The sequence below is a fragment of the Pseudophryne corroboree genome, chromosome 5, assembly GCF_028390025.1.
Source record: "Pseudophryne corroboree isolate aPseCor3 chromosome 5, aPseCor3.hap2, whole genome shotgun sequence".
Taxonomy (NCBI): domain Eukaryota; kingdom Metazoa; phylum Chordata; class Amphibia; order Anura; family Myobatrachidae; genus Pseudophryne; species Pseudophryne corroboree.
Window position 1 is genome coordinate 295,984,021 of NC_086448.1, and position 26,520 is coordinate 296,010,540.

Genomic DNA, 26,520 nt, shown 5'->3' on the forward strand with positions numbered 1-26,520 from the left:
TACCAAAGGTACTGAGAATAATAAGAAGGCGAGGAGTAAGAACGATACTCGTGGTTCTGGATTGGCCAAGAAGAGCTTGGTACCCGGAACTTCAAGAAATGTTATCAGAGGACACATGGCCTCTACCGCTCAGACAGGATCTGCTACAGCAGGGGCCCTGTCTGTTCCAAGACTTACCGCGGCTGCGTTTGACGGCATGGCAGTTGAATTCCGGATCCTAAAGGAAAAGGGCATTCCGGAGGAAGTCACTCCTACGCTGATAAAAGCCAGGAAAGAAGTAACCGCAAACCATTATCACCGCATTTGGCGAAAATATGTTGCGTGGTGTGAGGCCAGGAAGGCCCCTACAGAGGAATTTCAGCTGGGTCGTTTTCTGCACTTCCTATAGTCAGGAGTGACTATGGGCCTAAAATTGGGTTCCATTAAGGTCCAGATTTCGGCTCTATCGATTTTCTTCCAGAAAGAACTGGCTTCACTGCCTGAAGTTCAGACTTTTGTAAAGGGAGTGCTTCATATTCAGCCCCCTTTTGTGCCTCCTGTGGCACCTTGGGATCTCAATGTGGTGTTGAGTTTCCTAAAATCACATTGGTTTGAACCACTTAAAACCGTGGATCTGAAGTATCTCACGTGGAAAGTGGTCATGTTATTGGCCTTGGCTTCGGCCAGGCGTGTGTCAGAGTTGGCGGCTTTGTCATGTAAAAGCCCTTATATGATTTTCCATATGGATAGGGCAGAATTGAGGACTCGTCCCCAGTTTCTCCCTAAGGTGGTATCAGCTTTTCTCTATCGTCCTAAGTGGATGCTGGGGTTCCTGAAAGGACCATGGGGAATAGCGGCTCCGCAGGAGACAGGGCACAAAAGTAAAGCTTTTACAGGTCAGGTGGTGTGTACTGGCTCCTCCCCCTATGACCCTCCTCCAGACTCCAGTTAGATTTTTGTGCCCGGCCGAGAAGGGTGCAATTCTAGGTGGCTCTCATAAAGAGCTGCTTAGAGAGTTTAGCTTAGGTTTTTTATTTTACAGTGATTCCTGCTGGCAACAGGATCACTGCAACGAGGGACAGAGGGGAGAAGAAGTGAACTCACCTGCGTGCAGGATGGATTGGCTTCTTGGCTACTGGACATGAAGCTCCAGAGGGACGATCACAGGTACAGCCTGGATGGTCACCGGAGCCACGCCGCCGGCCCCCTCACAGATGCTGAAGCAAGAAGAGGTCCAGAATCGGCGGCTGAAGACTCCTGCAGTCTTCTTAAGGTAGCGCACAGCACTGCAGCTGTGCGCCATTTTCCTCTCAGCACACTTCACACGGCAGTCACTGAGGGTGCAGGGCGCTGGGGGGGGGGCGCCCTGGGAGGCAAATGAAAACCTTTAAAAAGGCTAAAAATACCTCACATTTAGCCCCAGAGGCTATATGGAGATATTTACCCCTGCCTAAATGTACTAAATAGCGGGAGACGAGCCCGCCGAAAAAGGGGCGGGGCCTATCTCCTCAGCACACGGCGCCATTTTCTGTCACAGCTCCGCTGGTCAGGAAGGCTCCCAGGTCTCTCCCCTGCACTGCACTACAGAAACAGGGTATAACAGAGAGGGGGGGCAAAATAAATGGCAATATATTAATATAAAAGCAGCTATAAGGGAGCACTTAATCATAAGGCTATCCCTGTCATATATAGCGCTTTTTGGTGTGTGCTGGCAGACTCTCCCTCTGTCTCCCCAAAGGGCTAGTGGGTCCTGTCTTCGTATAGAGCATTCCCTGTGTGTCTGCTGTGTGTCGGTACGTGTGTGTCGACATGTATGAGGACGTTATTGGTGTGGAGGCGGAGCAATTGCCAAATATGAGGATGTCACCTCCTAGGGGGTCGACACCAGAATGGATGCCTTTATTTGTGGAATTACGGGATAGCGTCAACTCGCTTAAGCAGTCGTTTGCCGACATGAGGCGGCCGGACACTCAATTAGTGCCTGTCCAGGCGCCTCAAACACCGTCAGGGGCTGTAAAACGCCCCTTGCCTCAGTCGGTCGACACAGACCCAGACACAGGCACTGATTCCGGTGGTGAAGGTGACGAATCAACCGTATTTTCCAGTAGGGCCACACGTTATATGATTTTGGCAATAAAGGAGATGTTACATTTAGCTGATACTACAGGTACCACTAAACAGGGTATTATGTGGGGTGTGAAAAAACTACCAGTAGTTTTTACCGAATCAGAAGAATTAAATGACGTGTGTGATGAAGCGTGGGGTGCCCCGATAAAAAACTGCTAATTTCAAAGAAGTTATTGGCTTTATACCCTTTCCCGCCAGAGGTTAGGGAGCGCTGGGAAACACCTCCTAGGGTGGACAAAGCGCTAACACGCTTATCAAAACAAGTGGCGTTACCCTCTCCTGAGACGGCCGCACTTAAAGATCCATCAGATAGGAGGATGGAAAATATCCAAAAAGGTATATACACACATGCAGGTGTTATACTACGACCAGCTATTGCGACTGCCTGGATGTGCAGTGCTGGGGTAGTTTGGTCAGAGTCCCTGATCGAAAATATTGATACCCTGGACAGGGACAATATTTTACTGTCGTTAGAACAAATAAAGGATGCATTTCTTTATATGCGTGATGCACAGAGAGATATCTGCACACTGGCATCACGGGTAAGTGCTATGTCCATTTCGGCCAGAAGAGCTTTATGGACACGACAGTGGACAGGCGATGCGTAGAGGAGTTATTTGGGGTCGGTCTATCGGATTTGGTGGCCACGGCTACGGCCGGGAAATCCACCTTTCTACCTCAAGTCACTCCCCAACAGAAAAAGGCACCGACCTTTCAACCGCAGCCCTTTCGTTCCTTTAAAAATAAGAGAGCAAAGGGCTATTCATATCTGCCACGAGGCAGAGGACGAGGGAAGAGACAGCAACAGGCAGCTCCTTCCCAGGAACAGAAGCCCTCCCCGGCTTCTACAAAAGCCTCAGCATGACGCTGGGGCTTCGCAAGCGGACTCGGGGGCGGTAGGCGGTCGTCTCAAGAATTACAGCGCGCAGTGGGCTCACTCGCAGGTAAATCCCTGGATCCTGCAGATAATATCTCAGGGGTACAGGTTGAAATTAGAGACAGAGCCACCTCGCCGTTTCCTGAAGTCTGCTTTACCAACGTCCCCCTCCGAAAGGGAGACGGTTTTGGAAGCCATTCACAAGCTGTATTCTCAGCAGGTGATAGTCAAGGTACCTCTTCTACAACAAGGGAAGGGGTATTATTCCACTCTTTTTGTGGTACCGAAGCCGGATGGCTCGGTAAGGCCTATTCTAAATCTGAAGTCCTTGAACCTGTACATAAAGAAGTTCAAGTTCAAGATGGAGTCACTCAGAGCAGTGATAGCGAACCTGGAAGAAGGGGACTTTATGGTATCCTTGGACATCAAGGATGCGTATCTCCACGTTCCAATTACCCCTCACACCAGGGGTACCTCAGGTTCAGGTTCGTTGTACAAAACTGTCACTATCAGTTTCAGACGCTGCCGTTTGGTTTGTCCACGGCACCTCGGGTCTTTACAAAGGTAATGGCCGAGATAATATTTCTTCTTCGAAGAAAAGGCGTATTAATTATCCCATACTTGGACGATCTCCTAATAAGGGCAAGGTCCAGAGAACAGCTAGAGATGGGTTTAGTACTATCTCAAGAGGTGCTAAAGCAGCACGGATGGATTCTGAATATTCCAAAATCCCAATTAATGCCGACAACTCGTCTGCTGTTCCTGGGGATGATTCTGGACACAGTTCAGAAAAAGGTTTTTCTTCCCGAAGAAAAAGCCAAGGAGTTATCTGATCTGGTCAGGAACCTCCTAAAACCAGGAAAGGTGTCTGTACATCAATGCACAAGAGTCCTGGGAAAAAATGGTAGCTTCTTACGAAGCAATCCCTTTCGGCAGATTCCATGCAAAGGGATCTGTTGGACAAATGGTCAGGGTCGCATCTTCAGATGCACCTGCGGATAACCCTGTCGCCGAGGACAAGGGTATCCCTTCTGTGGTGGTTGCAGGAGGCTCATCTATTGGAGGGCCGCAGATTCGGCATGCAGGATTGGATCCTGGTGACCACGGATGCCAGCCTGAGAGGCTGGGGAGCAGTCACACAGGGAAGAAATTTCCAGGGAGTGTGGTCGAGCCTGAAAAAGTCTCTTCACATAAGCATTCTGGAACTAAGAGCAATCTACAATGCTCTAAGCCAGGCGGAACCTCTGCTTCAAGGAAGACCGGTGTTGATCCAGTCGGACAACATCACGGCAGTCGCCCATGTAAACAGACAGGGCGGCACAAGAAGCAGGAGGGCAATGGCAGAAGCTGCCAGGATCCTTCGCTGGGCGGAGAATCACGTGATAGCACTGTCAGCAGTATTCATCCCGGGCGTGGACAACTGGGAAGCAGACTTCCTCAGCAGACACGACCTTCACCCGGGAGAGTGGGGACTTCATCCAGAAGTTTTCCACATGCTATTAAACCGTTGGGTAAAACCAATGGTGGACATGATGGCGTCTCGCCTCAACAAAACACTGGACAGGTATTGCGCCAGGTCAAGAGATCCGCAGGCAATAGCTGTGGACGCGCTGGTAACACCTTGGGTGTACCAGTCGGTATATGTGTTTCCTCCTCTGCCTCTCATACCAAAGGTATTGAGGATTATACGGCAAAGAGGAGTAAGACTAGTGGCTCCGGATTGGCCAAGAAGGACTTGGTACCCGGAACTTCAAGAGATGGTCACGGACGATCCGTGGCCTCTACTTCTGAGAAGGGACCTGCTTCAGCAGGGTCCTTGTCTTTTTCAAGACTTACCGCGGCTGCGTTTGACGGCATGGCGTTTGAATGCCAGATCCTAAAAGGAAAAGGCATTCCAGAAGAAGTCATTCCTACCTTGATAAAGGCAAGGAAGGAAGTCACCGCGAAGCATTATCGCCGTATTTGGCGAAAATATGTTGCGTGGTGCGAGCAGCGGAGTGCTCCGATGGAGGAATTTCAACTGGGTCGTTTTCCTACATTTCCTGCAATCAGGATTGTCTATGGGTCTCAAATTGGGATCTATTAAGGTTCAAATTTCGGCCCTATCAATATTCTTCCAAAAAGAATTGGCCTCAGTCCCTGAGGTCCAGATTTTTATCAAAGGAGTACTGCATATACAGCCTCCTGTGGTGCCTAAGGTGGCACCGTGGGATCTAAATGTAGTTTTAGATTTCCTCAAATCCAATTGGTTTGAACCACTAAAGAATGTGGATTTGAAATATCTCACATGGAAAGTGACTATGTTACTGGCCCTGGCTTCGGCCGGGAGAGTATCTGAACTGGCGGCTTTGTTTTATAAAAGCCCTTATTTAATTTTCCATTCGACATAGGGCAGAGCTGCGGACGCGTCCGCATTTTCTCCCTAAGGTGGTATCAGCGTTTCACCTGAACCAGCCTATTGTAGTGCCTGCGGCTACAGACGACTTGAAGGACTCCAAGTTGTTGGACGTTGTCAGAGCCTTAAAAATATACATTTAAAGGACGGCTGGAGTCAGAAAATCTGACTCGCTGTTTATACTGTATGCACCCAACAAGTTGGGTGCACCTGCTTCTAAGCAGTCGATTGCTCGTTGGATTTGTAACAAAATTCAACTTGTACATTCTGTGGCAGGCCTGCCACAGCCTAAATCTGTTAAGGCCCATTCCGCAAGGAAGGTGGGCTCATCTTGGGCGGCTGCCCGAGGGGTCTCGGCATTACAACTCTGCCGAGCAGCTACGTGGTCAGGGGAGAACACGTTTGTAAATTTTTACAAATTTGATACCCTGGTAAAGGAGGACCTGGAGTTCTCTCATTCGGTGCTGCAGAGTCATCCGCACTCTCCCGCCCGTTTGGGAGCTTTGGTATAATCCCCATGGTCCTTTCAGGAACCCCAGCATCCACTTAGGACGATAGAGAAAATAAGAATTTACTTACCGATAATTCTATTTCTCGGAGTCCGTAGTGGATGCTGGGCGCCCATCCCAAGTGCGGATTATCTGCAATACTTGTACATAGTTATTGTTAACTAATTCGGGTTATTGTTTAGGAAGCCATCTTTCAGAGGCTCCTCTGTTATCATACTGTTAACTGGGTTTAGATCACAAGTTGTACGGTGTGATTGGTGTGGCTGGTATGAGTCTTACCCGGGATTCAAAATCCTCCCTTATTGTGTACGCTCGTCCGGGCACAGTACCTAACTGGAGTCTGGAGGAGGGTCATAGGGGGAGGAGCCAGTACACACCACCTGACCTGTAAAAGCTTTACTTTTGTGCCCTGTCTCCTGCGGAGCCGCTATTCCCCATGGTCCTTTCAGGAACCCCAGCATCCACTACGGACTCCGAGAAATAGAATTATCGGTAAGTAAATTCTTATTTTCACTTGAACCAACCTATTGTGGTGCCTGCGGCTGCTAGGGACTTGGAGGATTCCAAGTTACTGGACGTAGTCAGGACCTTGAAAATTTATGTTTCCAGGACAGCTGGAGTCAGGAAAACTGACTCGCTTTTTATCCTGTATGCACCCAACAAAATAGGTGCTCCTGCTTCTAAGCAGACTATTGCTCGATGGATTTGTAGCACAATTCAGCTGGCGCATTCTGCGGCTGGATTGCCGCATCCTAAATCAGTGAAGGCCCATTCCACGAGGAAGGTGGGCTCATCTTGGGCGGCTGCCCGAGGGGTCTCGGCTTTACAACTTTGCCGAGCTGCAACTTGGTCAGGGGCAAACACGTTTGCTAAATTCTACAAATTTGATACCCTGGCTGAGGAGGACCTTGAGTTCTCTCATTCGGTGCTGCAGAGTCATCCGCACTCTCCCGCCCGTTTGGGATCTTTGGTATAATCCCCATGGTCCTTACGGAGTCCCCAGCATCCACTAGGACGTCAGAGAAAATAAGAATTTACTCACCAGTAATTCTATTTCTCGTAGTCCGTAGTGGATGCTGGGTGCCCATCCCAAGTGCGGATTGTCTGCAATACGTGTATATAGTTATTGCCTAACTAAAGGGTTATTGTTGAGCCATCTGTTGAGAGGCTCAGTTATATTTCATACTGTTAACTGGGTTTAATATCACGAGTTATACGGTGTGATTGGTGTGGCTGGTATGAGTCTTACCCTGGATTCAAAATCCTTCCTTATTGTGTCAGCTCTTCCGGGCACAGTGTCCTAACTGAGGTCTGGAGGAGGGGCATAGAGGGAGGAGCCAGTGCACACCAGGTAGTACCAAATCTTTCTTATAGTGTGCCCAGTCTCCTGCGGAGCCCGTCTATTCCCCATGGTCCTTACGGAGTCCCCAGCATCCACTACGGACTACGAGAAATAGAATTACCGGTGAGTAAATTCTTATTTTTACTCACCGGTAAATCTATTTCTCGTAGTCCGTAGTGGATGCTGGGCGCCCCTCCCAAGTGCGGATTGTCTGCAATACTTGTATGTAGTTATTGCCTAACTAAGGGTTATTGTTGAGCCATCTGTTGGGAGGCTCAGTTATATTTCATACTGTTAACTGGGTATAGTATCACAAGTTATACGGTGTGATTGGTGTGGCTGGTATGAGTATTACCCGGGAATCAAAATCCTTCCTTATTGTGTCAGCTCTTCCGGGCACAGTATCCTAACTGAGGCTTGGAGGAGGGTCATAGTGGGAGGAGCCAGTGCACACCAGGTAGTCTAAAAGCTTTCTTTTAGTTGTGCCCAGTCTCCTGCGGAGCCGCTATTCCCCATGGTCCTTACGGAGTTCCCAGCATCCACTACGGACTACGAGAAATAGATTTACCGGTGAGTAAAATCTTATTTCTCTGACGTCCTAGTGGATGCTGGGACTTCCGTAAGGACCATGGGGAATAGCGGCTCCGCAGGAGACTGGGCACAAAAAGTAAAAGCTTTAGACTAGCTGGTGTGCACTGGCTCCTCCCCCTATGACCCTCCTCCAAGCCTCAGTTAGATTTTTGTGCCCGAACGAGAAGGGTGCATGCTAGGTGGCTCTCCTGAGCTGCTTAGAAGTAAAAGTTTAAATAGGTTTTTTATTTTCAGTGAGTCCTGCTGGCAACAGGCTCACTGCATCGTGGGACTAAGGGGAGAAGAAGCGAACTCACCTGCGTGCAGAGTGGATTGGGCTTCTTGGCTACTGGACATTAGCTCCAGAGGGACGATCACAGGTTCAGCCTGGATGGGTCCCGGAGCCGCGCCGCCGGCCCCCTTACAGAGCCAGAAGAGCGAAGAGGTCCGGAGAAATCGGCGGCAGAAGACGTTCCTGTCTTCAGATAAGGTAGCGCACAGCACTGCAGCTGTGCGCCATTGCTCTCAGCACACTTCACACTCCGGATCTCTGAGGGTGCAGGGCGCTGGGGGGGAGCGCCCTGAGACGCAATAAAACATGTTTAAACCTTATATGGCTAAAGAAATACATCACATATAGCTCCTGGGCTATATGGATGCATTTCACCCCTGCCAGTTTTCCTAAAAAAAGCGGGAGAAAAGGCCGCCGTGAAGGGGGCGGAGCCTATCTCCTCAGCACACAAGCGCCATTTTCCCTCACAGTTCCGCTGGAAGGAAGGCTCCCAGACTCTCCCCTGCAGTCCTGCTACAGAATCAGGGTAAAACAAGAGAGGGGGGGCACTATTGGCAGCTAATATAAAACAGCAGCTATAAATGGAGTAACACTTACATAAGGTTATCCCTGTATATATATATAGCGCTCTGGTGTGTGCTGGCAAACTCTCCCTCTGTCTCCCCAAAGGGCTCGTGGGGTCCTGTCCTCTTTCAGAGCATTCCCTGTGTGTGTGCTGGGTGTCGGTACGATTGTGTCGACATGTATGAGGAGGAAAATGATGTGGAAGCAGAGCAATTGCCTGTGTTAGTGATGTCACCCCCTAGGGAGTCGACACCTGACTGGATGGTCGTATTTAAAGAATTACGTGACAGTGTCAGCACTTTGCAAAAAACTGTTGACGACATGAGACAGCCGGCAAATCAATTAGTGCCTGTTCAGGCGTCTCAGACACCGTCGGGGGCGCTAAAACGCCCGTTACCTCAGATGGTCGACACAGACCCAGACACGGATACTGAATCCAGTGTCGACGGTGAGGAGACAAACGTAATGTCCAGTAGGGCCACACGTTACATGATCACGGCAATGAAGGAGGCATTGAATATTTCTGACACTACAAGTACCACAAAAAAGGGTATTATGTGGGGTGTGAAAAAACTACCAGTAGTTTTTCCTGAATCAGATGAATTAAATGAGGTGTGTGATAAAGCGTGGTTTTCCCCCGATAAAAAACTGCTGATTTCTAATAAATTATTGGCACTATACCCTTTCCCGCCAGAGGTTAGGGCGCGTTGGGAAACACCCCCTAGGGTAGATAAGGCGCTCACACGCTTATCAAAACAAGTGGAGTTACCGTCTCCCGATACGGCCGCCCTTAAGGAACCAGCTGATAGAAGGCTGGAAAATATCCTAAAAGGTATATACACACATACTGGTGTTATACTGCGACCAGCAATCGCCTCAGCCTGGATGTGCAGTGCTGGAGTGGCTTGGTCGGATTCCCTGACTGAAAATATTGATACCCTGGATAGGGACAGTATATTATTAACTATAGAGCATTTAAAGGATGCATTACTATATATGCGAGATGCACAGAGGGATATTTGCACCCTGGCATCTAGAGTGAGTGCGATGTCCATTTCTGCCAGAAGAGCGTTATGGACGCGACAGTGGTCAGGTGATGCGGATTCCAAACGACATATGGAAGTATTGCCGTATAAAGGGGAGGAGTTATTTGGGGTCGGTCTATCGGACCTGGTGGCCACAGCAACGGCTGGAAAATCCACCTTTTTACCCCAGGTCACCTCTCAGCAGAAAAAGACACCGTCTTTTCAAACTCAGTACTTTCGTTCCCATAAGGGTAAGCGGGCAAAAGGTCACTCATTTCTGCCCCGGGGCAGAGGAAGGGGAAAAAGACTGCACCAGGCAGCCTCTTCACAGGAGCAGAAGCCCTCCCCCGCTTCTGCCAAGTCTTCAGCATGACGCTGGGGCCTTACAAGCGGACTCAGGCACGGTGGGGGGCCGTCTCAAGAATTTCAGCGCGCAGTGGGCTCACTCGCAAGTGGACCCCTGGATCCTGCAGGTAGTATCACAGGGGTACAAATTGGAATTCGAGACGTCTCCCCCTCGCCGGTTCCTGAAGTCTGCTCTACCAACGTCTCCCTCCGACAGGGAGGCGGTAGTGGAAGCTATTCACAAGCTGTATTCCCAGCAGGTGATAATCAAGGTACCCCTCCTACAACAGGGAAAGGGGTATTATTCCACGCTGTTTGTGGTACCGAAGCCGGACGGCTCGGTGAGACCAATTTTAAATCTAAAATCCTTGAACACTTACATAAAAAGGTTCAAATTCAAGATGGAGTCACTCAGAGCAGTGATAGCGAACCTGGAAGAAGGGGACTATATGGTGTCTCTGGACATCAAAGATGCTTATCTCCATGTCCCAATCTACCCTTCTCACCAAGGGTACCTCAGGTTTGTGGTACAAAACTGTCATTATCAGTTTCAGACGCTGCCGTTTGGATTGTCCACTGCACCACGGGTCTTTACCAAGGTAATGGCCGAAATGATGATTCTTCTTCGAAGAAAAGGCGTCTTAATTATCCCTTACTTGGACGATCTCCTGATAAGGGCAAGGTCCAGGGAACAGTTAGAGGTCGGAGTAGCACTATCTCAGGTAGTGCTACGTCAGCACGGGTGGATCCTAAATATCCCAAAATCACAGCTGATTCCAACAACACGTCTACTGTTCCTGGGGATGATTCTGGACACAGTCCAGAAAAAGGTGTTTCTCCCGGAGGAGAAGGCCAGGGATTTATCCGAGCTAGTCAGGAAACTCCTAAAACCAGGCCAAGTGTCAGTACATCAATGTATGAGAGTCCTGGGAAAAATGGTGGCTTCTTACGAAGCGATTCCATTCGGAAGATTCCATGCAAGAACTTTTCAGTGGGATCTGCTGGACAAATGGTCCGGATCGCATCTTCAGATGCATCAGCGGATAACCCTATCTCCAAGGACAAGGGTGTCTCTCCTGTGGTGGTTATAGAGTGCTCATCTTCTAGAGGGCCGCAGATTCGGCATTCAGGATTGGATGCTGGTGACCACCGATGCCAGCCTGAGAGGCTGGGGAGCAGTCACACAGGGAAGAAATTTCCAGGGCTTGTGGTCAAGCATGGAAACGTCTCTTCACATAAATATCCTGGAACTAAGGGCCATTTACAATGCCCTAAGTCAAGCAAGGCCTCTGCTTCAGGGTCAGTCGGTATTGATCCAATCGGACAACATCACGGCAGTCGCCCACGTCAACAGACAGGGCGGCACAAGAAGCAGGAGGGCAATGGCAGAAGCTGCAAGGATTCTTCGCTGGGCGGAAAATCATGTGGTGGCACTGTCAGCAGTGTTCATTCCGGGAGTGGACAACTGGGAAGCAGACTTCCTCAGCAGACACGACCTCCACCCGGGGGAGTGGGGACTTCACCCAGAAGTCTTTCAAGTGATTGTAAACCGTTGGGAAAAACCAAAGGTGGACATGATGGCGTCCCGTCTCAACAAAAAACTGGACAGATATTGCGCCAGGTCAAGGGACCCTCAGGCAATAGCGGTGGACGCTCTGGTAACACCGTGGGTGTACCAGTCGGTGTATGTGTTCCCTCCTCTGCCTCTCATTCCAAAAGTACTGAGAATCATAAGAAGGAGAGGAGTGAAGACTATACTCGTGGCTCCGGATTGGCCAAGAAGAACTTGGTACCCGGAACTGCAAGAGATGCTCACGGAGGACCCGTGGCCTCTACCTCTAAGAAAGGACCTGCTCCAGCAGGGACCTTGTCTGTTCCAAGACTTACCGCGGCTGCGTTTGACGGCATGGCGGTTGAACGCCGGATCCTGATGGAAAAAGGCATTCCAGATGAAGTCATCCCTACCCTGATCAAAGCCAGGAAGGATGTAACTGCGAAACATTATCACCGCATTTGGCGAAAATATGTTTCCTGGTGTGAGGCTAAGAAGGCCCCCACAGAGGAATTTCAACTGGGTCGTTTCCTGCATTTCCTGCAAGCAGGACTGTCTATGGGCCTAAAATTAGGATCCATTAAGGTTCAAATTTCGGCCCTGTCGATCTTCTTCCAAAAAGAACTGGCTTCATTGCCTGAAGTTCAGACGTTTGTCAAGGGGGTACTGCATATACAACCTCCTTTTGTGCCACCAGTGGCACCTTGGGATCTCAATGTAGTTTTAGGGTTCCTAAAATCACATTGGTTTGAACCACTCACCACTGTGGAATTAAAATATCTCACATGGAAGGTGGTCATGCTGTTAGCTCTGGCGTCAGTCAGGCGTGTCTCAGAAATGGCGGCTTTGTCATATAAAAGCCCTTACCTAATTTTTCATTCAGACAGGGCAGAATTGAGGACTCGTCCTCAATTTCTCCCTAAGGTGGTTTCAGCGTTTCACATGAACCAACCTATTGTGGTGCCTGCGGCTACTAGGGACTTGGAGGACTCCAAGTTGTTGGACGTAGTCAGGGCCCTGAAAATATATGTTTCCAGGACGGCTGGAGTCAGAAAATCTGACTCGCTGTTTATCCTGTATGCACCCAACAAGCTGGGTGCTCCTGCTTCTAAGCAGACGATTGCTCGTTGGATTTGTAGTACAATTCAGCTTGCACATTCTGTGGCAGGACTGCCACAGCCAAAATCTGTTAAAGCCCATTCCACAAGAAAAGTGTGCTCATCTTGGGCGGCTGCCCGAGGGGTCTCGGCTTTACAACTTTGCCGAGCAGCTACTTGGTCAGGGGCAAACACGTTTGCAAAATTTTACAAATTCGATACCCTGGCTGAGGAGGACCTGGAGTTCTCTCATTCGGTGCTGCAGAGTCATCCGCACTCTCCCGCCCGTTTGGGAGCTTTGGTATAATCCCCATGGTCCTTACGGAAGTCCCAGCATCCACTAGGACGTCAGAGAAAATAAGAATTTACTTACCGATAATTCTATTTCTCATAGTCCGTAGTGGATGCTGGGCGCCCATCCCAAGTGCGGATTGTCTGCAATACGTGTATATAGTTATTGTTACAAAAAAATCGGGTTGTTTATTGTTGTGAGCCATCTTTTCAGAGGCTCCTACGTTTATCATACTGTTAACTGGGTTCAGATCACAGGTTGTACAGTGTGATTGGTGTGGCTGGTATGAGTCTTTCCCGGGATTCAAAATCCTTCCTTATTATGTACGCTCGTCCGGGCACAGTATCCTAACTGAGGCTTGGAGGAGGGTCATAGGGGGAGGAGCCAGTGCACACCAGCTAGTCTAAAGCTTTTACTTTTTGTGCCCAGTCTCCTGCGGAGCCGCTATTCCCCATGGTCCTTACGGAAGTCCCAGCATCCACTACGGACTATGAGAAATAGAATTATCGGTAAGTAAATTCTTATTTTTTTCTTTCGATGGAAAAGGCTCAGGAGCTCATAGCCCTGGTCAGGAACCTATTAAAGCTAAAAAAGGTTTCAGTGCATCACTGCACGCGTGTCCTGGGGAAGATGGTGACATCGTACGAGGCCATCCCCTTCAGAAGGTTCCATGCGAGGACCTTTCAATGGGATCTACTGGACAAATGGTCCGGGTCCCATTTACATATGCATCAGAGGATCACCCTGTCTCCAAGAGCCAGAGTATCTCTCCTGTGGTGGCTGCACAGTGCTCACCTCCTAGAAGGCAGCAGGTTCAAGCCTCCGAGGTTGGGGAGCAGTCACACTGGGAAGAAATTTCCAAGGTCTCTGGTCGAATCTAGAGACTTGTCTCCACATCAACGTCCTGGAGTTGAGGGCCATATACAATGCCCTACGCCAGGCGGAGGCATTGCTTCGGGACAAACCGGTTCTGATTCAGTCAGACAATGTCACAGCAGTGGCTCATGTAAACCGCCAAGGCGGCACAAGGAGCAGAGCGGCCATGGCAGAAGCGACCAGGATTCTTCGCTGGGCGGAAGGCCATGTAAGCGCCCTATCAGCTGTATTCATCCCGGGGGTGGACAACTGGGAAGCGGACTTCCACAGCAGGCACGACCTGCATCCGGGAGAGTGGGGACCTCATCAAGAAGTGTTCGCACAGATCGTGGGTCGGTGGGGACTGCCTCAGATAGACATGATGGCGTCCCGTCTCAACAACTCAGGCAGTAGCGGTGGACGCTCTAGTGACACCTTGGGTGTTCAGATCGGTCTATGTGTTCCCTCCTCTACCTCTCATACCCAAGGTGTTGAGAATAATAAGACTAAGAAGAACAATCCTCATTGTTCCAGATTGGCCACGAAGGACTTGGTATCCGGATCTGCAAGAGTTGCTCACAGAAGATCCGTGGCCTCTTCCTCTAAGACAGGACCTGCTGCAGCAGGGGCCCTGTCTGTTCCAAGACTTACCGCGGCTGCGTTTGACGGCATGGCGGTTGAACGCCGGATCCTAGCGAAAAAAGGTATTACGGAGGAGGTCATTCCTACCCTGATCAAGGCTAGGAAGGACGTGACATTGAAACATTATCACCGTATATGGCGAAAATATGTTTCTTGGTGTGAGGCTAGTACTGCTCCTACGGAGGAGTTCCATTTGGGTCGTCTGCTTCACTTCCTGCAAACAGGAGTGACTTTGGGCCTAACATTAGGGTCCATAAAGGTCCAAATTTCGGCCTTATCCATTTTCTTTCAAAAGGAATTGGCTTCTCTTCCTGAAGTACAGACATTCGTGAAGGGGGTGCTGCATATTCAGCCTCCTTTTGTACCTCCGGTGGCGCCGTGGGATCTTAATGTGGTATTAAGTTTCCTCAAGTCACCTTGGTTTGAACCACTCACAACAGTGGAGTTGAAATATCTCACTTGGAAAGTGGTCATGTTGTTGGCCTTGGCTTCTGCGAGGCGTGTATCGGAATTAGCGGCTTTGTCACATAAAAGCCCCTATCTGGTTTTCCACGTGGATAGGGCAGAATTGAGGACTCGTCCTCAATTTCTGCCTAAAGTGGTCTCTTCTTTTCATATGAATCAACCTGTTGTCGTGCCTGTGGCTACACGGGACTTGGAGGATTCCGAGTCCCTTGATGTGGTCAGGGCTTTGAAGATTTATGTGGCAGAACAGCGAGGGTTAGGAAAACTGAAGCGCTGTTTGTTCTGTATGCAGCCAACAAAGTTGGCGCGCCTGCTTCAAAGCAGACTATTGCTCGCTGGATCTGTAACACGATTCAGCAGGCGCATTCTACGGCAGGATTGCCATTGCCTAAATCGGTTAAGGCCCATTCCACTAGAAAGGTGGGCTCGTCTTGGGCGGCTGCCTGAGGGGTCTCGGCATTACAGTTGTGCCGAACAGCTACTTGGTCGGGGTCAGACACCTTTACAAAGTTCTATAAATTTGATACCCTGGCTGAGGAGGACCTCCTGTTTGCTCAATCGGTGCTGCAGAGTCACCCGTCCACAATTTCTGCCAAAAGTGGTGTCATTCTTTCATATGAACCAACCTATTGTGGTGCCTGTGGCTACTCGTGATTTGGAGGATTCCGAGTTACTAGATGTGGTCAGGGCTTTGAAGGTTTATGTAGCCAGAACGGCTAGGGTCAGGAAAACAGAATCTTTGTTTATCCTGTATGCATCCAACAAGCTTGGGGCGCCTGCTTCAAAGCAAACTATTGCTCGCTGGATCTGTAACACGATTCAGCAGGCTCATTCTGCGGCTGGGTTGCCGCTGCCTAGATCAGTTAAGGCCTATTCCACAAGGAAGGTGGGCTCTTCTTGGGCGGCTGCCCGAGGGGTCTCGGCATTACAGCTTTGCCGGGCGGCTACAAGGTCAGGTTCAAACCCCTTTGCAAAGTTCTACAATTTTGATACCCTGGCTGAGGAGGACCTTGTGTTTGCTCATTCGGTGCTACAGAGTCATCCGCACTCTCCCGCCCGTTTGGGAGCTTTGGTATAATCCCCATGGTCCTTACGGAGTCCCCAGCATCCACTAGGACGTTAGAGAAAATAAGATTTTACTTACCGGTAAATCTATTTCTCGTAGTCCGTAGAGGATGCTGGGCGCCCGTCCCAAGTGCGGACTTCTTCTGCAAGACTTGTATATAGTTTTTGCTTACATAAGGGTTATGTTATAGTTTCATCGGTTAAGACCGAGACTATGTTGTTTGTTCATACTATTAACTGGGTAGTTATCACAAGTTATACGGTGTGATTGGTGTGGCTGGTATGAATCTTGCCCTGGGATTCCCAAAAATCTTTTCCTCGTACTGTCCATCTCCTCTGGGCACAGTTCCTCTAACTGGGGTCTGGAGGAGGGGCATAGAGGGAGGGGCCAGTGCACACCCAGAGTCCAAAGTCTTTCTTAAAGTGCCCATGCCTCCTGCGGAGCCCGTCTATTCCCCATGGTCCTTACGGAGTCCCAGCATCCTCTACGGACTACGAGAAATAGATTTACCGGTAAGTGTAAAATCTTATTATCGAAATATATTTCTAGAATTTTTTATTTAAAACATGCAAAGTAGGCAGTCACTGTCCGTCTACTTCTGTGACATCACGAGTTGGAGAGAAGTTGGCTGGGTGGCTGGTTGGATGAAAAAGTTGGTTAGGTGTATGCGGCAGCATTTTAGTTGGACAGACAAGTTGGACGGTTGGTCAGTTGGATGGTTGGGGGAAAGTTGGCATTAGATATTATCCAAAGGGTTGCTGTAAAATATTTTTAGACTGATCCATTGTTTTGATTTCAGGGTCTTCTCCATCTGAAGAATGGGTCCTCCAATGGGGCTCGGATTCTGCAGCTCCTGTCTGAGAGGGAGGCTGAATGGATTGGCATTGCAAAAGACTTGGCTTAAGGTCATATATTATGGAATTACTCGGACTATTTACAGTGAAACAGGACAGTGGGAAAAAGTATATGGATTGGAAACTAGAAGAAAGGTGGAGACTTTTTGGCATTACAGGATAAAAGACCATTTTACCAAAATCAGTGAAGTAGATGTAAGTATTTATGAAGAAACATAAACTGTGCCCTTTTAATGTTTCTGGTAGTACTTGTGTTCCCATTTCATGGATTCCCTTTCTCCAGCAGACTACAAATGATGGCTGATCCATGTGGATATTGTTAGTGCCTCAAGTGACAGAAGCTACTGTAGTCTTACAGTAGGTCTATATTTTGCTGAATTTATACACTAGATTCAGTTAGCCATGGATTGAATCGTATGGTTTGTTTTCTCATGTAAAGAGCTTTTAAGTTTCAGACCCGCAATCAGCCTGCAAGCGGCCCTGATGCAGCAGAGATGAGTGTTAACTGCTGCTTCAAGGCTTCTCCCGAGTTGATTGTGGGCCTGTATAGCTCTGGCAGACTAGACCGCAAGGACTCAACTCATGGCTAATTGAATCTACCCCTAGGTTCATGATGGATGCTCATATGTGGATAATCCCGTGCATTCATGGGGTGTGACAAGAGAATGCTCAACAATTGATTAGCTCCTGTCACTTTAGGTGGGAGCTATATTATTTTTCTAAAATCAAAATATGGACATAATGTATGACATTCTGCATAGAGGGCCTGATTCATTTGTAAGTAAAGCAAGTAACTTTGTACCTGAACAAACCATGTTGCCATGCAAGGGGAACAAATCCACTTATAGTTTCCTGAGCAGGGTTAATACTGTCTGCTTTTGCATGTAGCCCACAAATGTTAGACAGCTTTATTTTTACACTGCAATTTAGATTTTAGTTTGGACATACCTCACCCAAATCTAAACCTCTCTGCACATGTTACTCCTGGGTTGGATATGCGTCATCGCTGCTGGGTATCCCGGCGGTCAGCATACCGGGGGGGGGGGGGGGGGAAGAGGGCGTTGCGCAACAAGCCCCTTGCGGTCTCGTCACGGGTTCTTTTCCCGTGGACCCACATAAGTGGGAATAGCTAGTTGGCATGCCCACTGTCGCGATTAGGAGGTTGCGGGATGTAGGTGTTGGTAATGTGACCGGTGGTCTCTGTTATTCAATTCTTTCCGCCCCCTTCCACACCCATTCTGTTTCTGCTGACGGGTGTGGTATCATCATTTCTCTAACGTCCTAAGTGGATGCTGGGGACTCCGTCAGGACCATGGGGATATAGCGGCTCCGCAGGAGACAGGGCACAATAATAAAAGCTTTAGGATCAGGTGGTGTGCACTGGCTCCTCCCCCTATGACCCTCCTCCAAGCCTCAGTTAGATTTTTGTGCCCGGCCGAGAAGGGTGCAATCTAGGTGGCTCTCCTGAGCTGCTTAGAATAAAAGTTTAAGTTAGGTTTTTTTCTTTCAGTGAGACCTGCTGGCAACAGGCTCACTGCTACGAGGGACTTAGGGGAGAGAAGTAAACTCACCTGCGTGCAGGATGGATTTGCTTCTTAGGCTACTGGACACCATTAGCTCCAGAGGGAGTCGGAACACAGGTCTCACCCTGGGGTTCGTCCCGGAGCCGTGCCGCCGACCCCCCTTGCAGATGCCGAAGTTGAAGAGGTCCAGAGGTCCAGAAACAGGCGGCAGAAGACTTTCAGTCTTCATAAGGTAGCGCACAGCACTGCAGCTGTGCGCCATTGTTGTCAGCACACTTCACCAACAGTCACCAACTGTCACTGAGGGTGCAGGGCGCTGGGGGGGGCGCCCTGGGCAGCAATGTATAATACCTTTTTATGGCTAAAATACATCACATATAGCCCTTGAGGCTATATGGATGTATTTAACCCCTGTCAGATCTCACAAACTCCGGGAGAAGAGCCCGCCGAAAAGGGGGCGGGGCCTATTCTCCTCAGCACACGGCGCCATTTTCCTGCTCAGCTCTGCTGTGAGGAAGGCTCCCAGGCTCTCCCCTGCACTGCACTACAGAAACAGGGTTAAAACAGAGAGGGGGGGCACTTATTTGGCGATATGATTACATATATAAAAATGCTATAAGGGAAAACACTTGTATAAGGGGTTGTCCCTGTATAATTATAGCGTTTTTGTTGTGTGCTGGCAAACTCTCCCTCTGTCTCCCCAAAGGGCTAGTGGTGTCCTGTCCTCTGTCAGAGCATTCCCTGTGTGTGTGCTGTGTGTCGGTACGTGTGTGTCGACATGTAGGAGGACGATGTTGGTGAGGAGGCGGAGCAAATTGCCTGTATTGGTGATGTCACTCTCTAGGGAGTCGACACTGGAATGGATGGCTTATTTAGGAATTACGTGATAATGTCAACACGCTGCAAGGTCGGTTGACGACATGAGACGGCCGGCAAACAAATTAGTACCTGTCCAGGCGTCTCAGACACCGTCAGGGGCTTGTAAAAACGCCCATTTACCTCAGTCGGTTGACACAGACACGGACACTGACTCCAGTGTCGACGGTGAAGAAACAAACGTATTTTCCTTTAGGGCCACACGTTTCATGTTAAGGGCAATGAAGGAGGTGTTACATATTTCTGATACTACAAGTACCACAAATAAGGGTATTATGTAGGGTGTGAATAAACTACTTGTAGTTTTTCCTGAATCAGATAAATTAAATGAAGTGTGTGATGATACGTGGGTTTCCTCCGATAGAAAATTATTGGCGGTATACCCTTTCCCGCCAGAAGTTAGGGCGAGTTGGGAAACACACCTTAGGGTGAATAAGGCGCTCACACGCTTATAAAAACAAGTGGCGTTACCGTCTCCAGATACGGCAGCCCTCAAGGAGCCAGCTGATAGGAAGCTGAAAAATATCCTAAAAGTATATACACATATACTGGTGTTATACTACGACCAGCAATCGCCTCAGCCTGGATGTGCAGCGCTGAGGGGGCTTGGTCGGATTTTCTGACTGAAAATATTGATACCCTTGACAGGGACAAGATTTTATTGACTATAGAGCATTTTAAGGATGCATTTCTATATATGCGAGATGCGCAGAGGGATATTTGCATTCTGGCATCAAGAGTAAATGTGATGTCCATATCTGCCAGACGACAGTGGTCAGGTGATGCAGATTCCAGACGGCACATGGAAGTATTGCCGTATAAAGGGGCGGTCCATCGGACCTGGTGGCCATGGCAACAGCTGAAAAATCCACCTTTTGTTACCCCAAGTCACATCTCAGCAGAAAATGACACAGTCTTTTCAGTCTCAGTCCTTTCGTCCCCATAAGGGCAGGCGGGCAAAAGGGCCAGTCATATCTGCCCAGGGGTAGAGGAAAGGGAAGAAGACTGCAGCAGGCAGCCCATTCCCAGGAACAGAAGCCCTCCACAGCTTCTGCCAAGTCCGCAGCATGACGCTGGGGCCGTACAAGCGGACTCAGGTGCGGTAGGGGGTCATCTCAAGAGTTTCAGCACGCAGTGGGCTCACTCACAAGTGGACTCCTGGATCCTACACGTAGTATCCCAGGTGTACATTGGAAATTCGAGACGTCTCCCCCTCACAAGTTCCTGAAGTCTGCTTTACCAACGTCTCCCTCCGACAGGGAGGCAGTATTGGGAACAATTCACAGGCTGTATTCCCAGCAGGTGATAATCAAAGTACCCCTTCTACAACAAGGAAAGGGGTATTATTCCACACTATATTGTGGTACTGAAGCCAAACGGCTCGGTGAGATCTAAAAGATTTGAACAATTACATACAAGGGTTCAAATCAAGATGGAGTCACTCAGAGCAGTGATAGCGAACCAGGACGATATGGTGTCACTGGATATCAGGGACGCTTACCTACATGTCCAAATTTTGCCCTTCTCACCAAGGGTATCTCAGGTTCGTGGTACAGAACTGTCACTATCAGTTCAGACGCTGCCGTTTGGATTGTCCACGGCACCCCGGGTCTTTACCATGGTAATGGCCGAAATGATGATTCTTCCTAAAAGAAATATGGACGCTTTCCTGATAAAGGCAAGGTCCAGAGAACAGTTGGCGGTCGGAGTAGCACTATCTCAAGTAGTTCTACGACAGCACGAGTGGATTCTAAATATTCCAAAATCGCAGCTTTTTCCGACGACACGTCTAATGTTCCTAGGAATGATTCTGGACACAGTCCAGAAAAGGATGTTTTCTCCCGGAGAAGAAGGCCAGAGAGTTATCCGAGCTAGTCAGGAACCTCCTAAAACCAGGAAAAGTATCAGTGCATCATTGCACAAGGGTCCTGTGAAAAATGGTGGTTTCTTACAAAGCGATCCCATTCGGTAGATTTCACGCAAGAACCTTTCAGTGGAATCTGCTGGGAAAATGGTCCGGATCGCATCTTCAGATGCATCAGCGGATAACCCTGTCTCCAAGGACAAGGGTGTTTTCTTCTGCGGTGGCTGCAGAGTGCTCATCTATGAAAGGGCCGCAGATTCGACATTCAGGACTGGGTCCTGGTGACCACGGATGCCAGCCTGAGTGGCTGGGGAGCAGTCACACAAAAAAAAAAAAAAAAATTTTTCCAGGGAGTGTGATCAAGTCTGGAGACTTCTCTCCACATAAATATACTGGAGCTAAGGGCAATTTACAAGGCTCTAAGCTTAGCAAGACCTCTGCTTCAAGGTCAGCCGGTATTGATCCAGTGGGACAACATCACGGCAGTCGCCCACGTAAACAGACAGGGCGGCACATGAAGCAGGAGGGAAATGGCAGAAACTGCAAGGATTCTTCGCTGGGCGAAAAATCATGTGATAACACTCTCAGCAGTGTTAATTCCGGGAGTGGAAAACTGGGAAGCAGACTTCCTCAGCAGGCATAACCTCCACCCGGGAGAGTGGGGACTTCAGCGGGAAGTCTTCCACATGATTGTAAACCGTTGGGAAAAACCAAAGGTGGACATGATGGCGTCCCGCCTGAACAAAAAACTAGACAGATATTGCGCCAGGTCAAGGGACCCTCAGGCAATAGCGGTGGACGCTCTGGTAACACTGTGGGTGTACCAGTCAGGGTATGTGTTCCCTCCTATGCATCTCATACCAAAAGTACTGAGAATCATAAGAAGGAGATGAGTAAGAACGATACTCGTGATTCCGGATGGGTCAAGAAGGACTTGGTACCCGGAACTTCAAGAGATGCTCACGGAAGAACCGTGGCCTCTACCTTTAAGAGAGGACCTGCTCCAGCAGGGGCCTTGTCTGTTCCAAGACTTACCGCGGCTGCGTTGACGGCATGGCAGTTGAACGCCGGATCCTGAAAGGGCATTCCAGATGAAGTCATCCCTACCCTGGTCGAAGCCAGGAAGGATGTAACCGCAAAACATTTTCACCGCATTTGGCGAAAATATGTTGCGTGGTGTGAGGCCAAGAAGGTCCCTACAGAGGAATTCCAACTGGGTCGTTTCCTACATTTCCTGAAAACAGGACTGTCTATGGGCCTAAAATTAGGATCCATTAAGGTTCAAATTTCGACCCTGTCGAATTTCTTCCAGAAAGAACTGGCTTCAGTGCCTGAAGTTCAGACGTTTGTAAAAGGGGTACTGCATATACAGCCTCCTTTTGTGCCCCCAGTGGCACCTTGGGATCTCAATGTTGTTTTGAGTTTCCTAAAGTCACATTGGTTTGATCCACTCACCACTGTGGAATTAAAATATTTCACATGGAAGGTGAAGATTCTATTAGCCCTGGCTTCAGCCAGGCGTGTGTCAGAATGGGCGGCTTTATCATATAAAAGCCCTTACTTAATTTTTCATTCTGACAGGGCAGAATTGAGGACTCGTCCTCAATTTCTCCTTAAGGTGTTTTCTGTTTTTCACATGAACCAACCTATTGTGGTACCTGCGGCTACTAGGGACTTGGAGGACTCCAAGTTACTTGACGTTGTCAGGGCCCTGAAAATATGTTTCCAGGACGACTGGAGTCAGAAAATCTGACTCGCTGTTTAGCCTGTATGCACCCAACAAGATGGGTGTTCCTGCTTCTAAGCAGACGATTGCTCGCTGGATTTGTAGTACAATTCAGCTTGCACATTCTGTGGCAGGCTTGCCACAGCCAAAATCAGTAAAAGCCCATTCCACAAGGAAGTGGGCTCATCTTGGGCGGCTGCCCGAGGGGTCTCGGCTTTACAACTTTGCCGAGCTGCTACTTGGTCAGGGGCACACCCTGACTGAGGAGGACCTGGAGTTCTCTCATTCGGTGCTGCAGAGTCATCCGCACTCTCCCGCCCGTTTGGGAGCTTTGGTATAATCCCCATGGTCCTGACGGAGTCCCCAGCATCCACTTAGGACGTTAGAGAAAATAAGAATTTACTTACCGATAATTCTATTTCTCGTAGTCCGTAGTGGATGCTGGGCGCCCATCCCAAGTGCGGATTGTCTGCAATACTTGTACATAGTTATTGTTACAAAAATCGGGTTATTCTTGTTGTGAGCCATCTTTTCAGAGGCTCCTTCGTTGTTATCATACTGTTAACTGGGTTCAGATCACAGGTTGTACGGTGTGATTGGTGTGGCTGGTATGAGTCTTACCCGGGATTCAATATCCTTCCTTATTATGCACGCTCGTCCGGGCACAGTATCCTAACTGAGGCTTGGAGGAGGGTCATAGGGGGAGGAGCCAGTGCACACCACCTGATCCTAAAGCTTTTATTATTGTGCCCTGTCTCCTGCGGAGCCGCTATATCCCCATGGTCCTGACGGAGTCCCCAGCATCCACTACGGACTACGAGAAATAGAATTATCGGTAAGTAAATTCTTATTTTCAGCTCGCTACCCCATGAGGTAGCGAGGCCGCCAACCCTTTACGCAGCTAAACCTGATTACTATGGGCATGATAATGGGGACACACCCGGAAAACGTCAGGTTTTAGCACAGAAACACTGGCTTTCTGTCAGTCAAACAGCATCTGCATTGCGATCACGATGTGTACGCATTTTCTGTCGCTATTACTCACGCGTGCACAAAACTAACTGCACATGCACAGTTGTTCGATAATCGGACAGATTGCGATTCGCAAAATTTGCAGTCCTTACTGAATAAGGTCCAGAGTTTGTAAAATGTGCGAGTTTACCACTACACTTGCACATTTTATCATACGTCCTAGAGGATGCTGGGGATGCTTCAAGAACCATGGGGTATAGACTGGATCCGCAGGAGACATGGGCACTTTAAGACTTTAAATGGGTGTGAACTGGCTCCTCCCTCTATGCCCCTCCTCCAGACTCCAGTTAGATTCTGTGCCCAGAGAGACTGGTCACACACTGAGGAGCTCTCCTGAGTTTCTCTGAAAAAGACTTTTGTTAGGTTTATTATTTTCAGGGAGACCTGCTGGCAACAGGCTCCCTGCATCGTGGGACTGAGGGGAGAGAAGCAGACCTACTTCTCTGAGTTCAAAGGCTCTGCTTCTTAGGCTACTGGACACCATTAGCTCCAGAGGGTTCGATCACTTGGTCCACCTAGCTGCTTGTGAGAGTGACCGTGTCGGCACCGCCGACGGATGATTGGGTAAATACAGTATGTTGAGTGTTTTGAATGCAAATGTGACTCGGTTGTCTAAGAGGTTTGATAAATCTAAGAACCAGACATGGAGAAAATCCATGGAGGATGCATTGTCACAAGCTCAGACCGCTTCGGGGTCACAGAAACGTGCTTTTACCCAGATAGCAGATACAGATAACGACACGGACTTTGATTCCAGTGTCGACTATAGTGATGCCAGATTGAATCCAAAACTGGCTAAGAGCATTCAGTATATGATTGTGGCAATAAAAGAAGTGTTGCATATAACAGAGGACCCTGCTGTTCCTGATATTAGGGTCTGTATGTATAAAGGAAAGAAACCTGAGGTAATGTTTCCTCCCTCTCATGAACTGAACGCTCTTTTTGAAAAGGCTTGGGAAAATCCTGACAAGAAGATACAGGTTCCCAAAAGAATTCCAGTGGCATATCCGTTTCCTTTTGGGGACAGGGAAAAGTGGGAGTCAACCCCCACGGTAGACAAGGCTTTGTCGCGTCTATACAAAAAGGTGGCACTTCCGTCTCCTGACACGGCAGCCCTAAAGGATCCTGTGGATCGTAAGCAGGAAAATACACTAAAATCCATTTATGTCACTACGGGTTCAGTACTCAGGCCTGCCGTTGCTTCGGCATGGGTGAGTAGCGCTATTGAAAAGTGGGCAGATAACTTGTCATCTGAGGTAGATACCCTAGACAGGGATAATGTGCTTTTGACTCTGGGTCATATCAGGGACGCTGCAGCATATTTAAAAGAAGCTGTAAGGGATACTGGCCTTTTGGGATCAAGGGCCAATGCCTTGGCAGTCTCAGCAAGGAGAGCATTGTGGATCATCAATGGAATGCTGATGCTGACACTAAGAAGGCGATGGAGTCGTTACCGTTTAACGGTAGTGTCTTGTTTGGTGACGGCCTCACTGACCTGGTATCTACGGCTACCGCGGGTAAGTCTTCATTTTTACCTTATGTTCCTGCACAACAGAAGAAAACGCCCCACTATCAGATGCAGTCCTTTCGGCCTAATAAATACAAGAAAGGACGAGGGTCCTCCTTCCTTGCTGCGAGAGGAAGAGGAAGTCAAAAAAGGTCACCGGCTGTGGCAAGTTCCCAAGAGCTGAAGTCCTCTCCGGCTTCTACCAAATCCACCGCATGACGCTGGGGCTCCTCTGCGGGAGTTTGCACCAGTGGGGGCATGTCTGAGGCTCTTCAGTCTGTTTTGGGTGCACTTGGACCTTGGATCCTTAGATACTAGAAATAGTAGACCAAGGATACAAATTAGAGTTTCAGGACATGCCCCCTCACCGATTTTTAAAATTGGCCTTGCCAGTTTCTCTTCCAGAAAGAGAGGTTGTATGCGCTGCGATACTAAAGCTGTGTCAAAATCAAGTCATTGTCACGGTACCCCCATCACAACAGGGGGAGGGTTTTTATTGGAGTCTGTTCGTGGTACCGAAGCCAGATGGCTCGGTCAGACCGATTTTGAACCTAAAATCTCTCAATTTCTTCCTAAAAAAATTCAAATTCAAGATGGAATCTCTCAGAGCAGTGATCTCCAGTCTGGAGGAGGGCGATTTTATGGTGTCGGTCGACATAAAGGATGCCTACTTACACGTTCCCATATATCCTCCACATCAGGCACACCTGAGGTTTGCTGTTCAGGATTGTCGTTACCAATTTCAGACGTTGCCGTTTGGTTTGTCCACGGCTCCGAGGATTTTCACCAAGGTTATGGCAGAAATGATGGTTCTCCTGCGCAAGCAGGGAGTCACAATTATCCCGTACTTGGATGATCTCCTGATAAAGGCGAGATCAAAGTAACAATTGCTGAAAAACGTTGCACTCTCTCTGACGATTCTGCAACAACATGGTTGGCACCTAAACTTGCCAAAATCACAGTTGGTTCCGACGACACGGTTGTCGTTCCTGGGTATGATTCTGGATAGAGGTCTTTGCAGAAGTGACAAGTCGTTGGGGAATTCCTCAAATAGACATGATGGCGTCCCGCCTCAACAAGAAACTTCAGAGATATTGTTCCAGGTCAAGGGACCCTCAAGCGATGGCGGTGGATGCCCTAATGA

General features: G+C 48.9%; 1 protein-coding gene across 4 annotated transcripts in view; it reads left to right on the forward strand.

The window, feature by feature from the left end:
* Positions 1-26,520, forward strand: part of LARS2 (leucyl-tRNA synthetase 2, mitochondrial) — a 706,190-nt gene that overhangs the window by 119,069 nt on the left and 560,601 nt on the right. For all 4 annotated transcript variants that reach the window (XR_010177698.1, XM_063922423.1, XM_063922424.1 and 1 more), the window contains one exon: positions 16,794-17,043. Coding sequence is in view for 3 of the 4 variants with exons in the window: in XM_063922423.1 (XP_063778493.1) it covers positions 16,813-17,043 (231 nt within the window). In the remaining variant the exon portion in view is untranslated. The remainder of the gene's footprint in view (positions 1-16,793; positions 17,044-26,520) is intronic.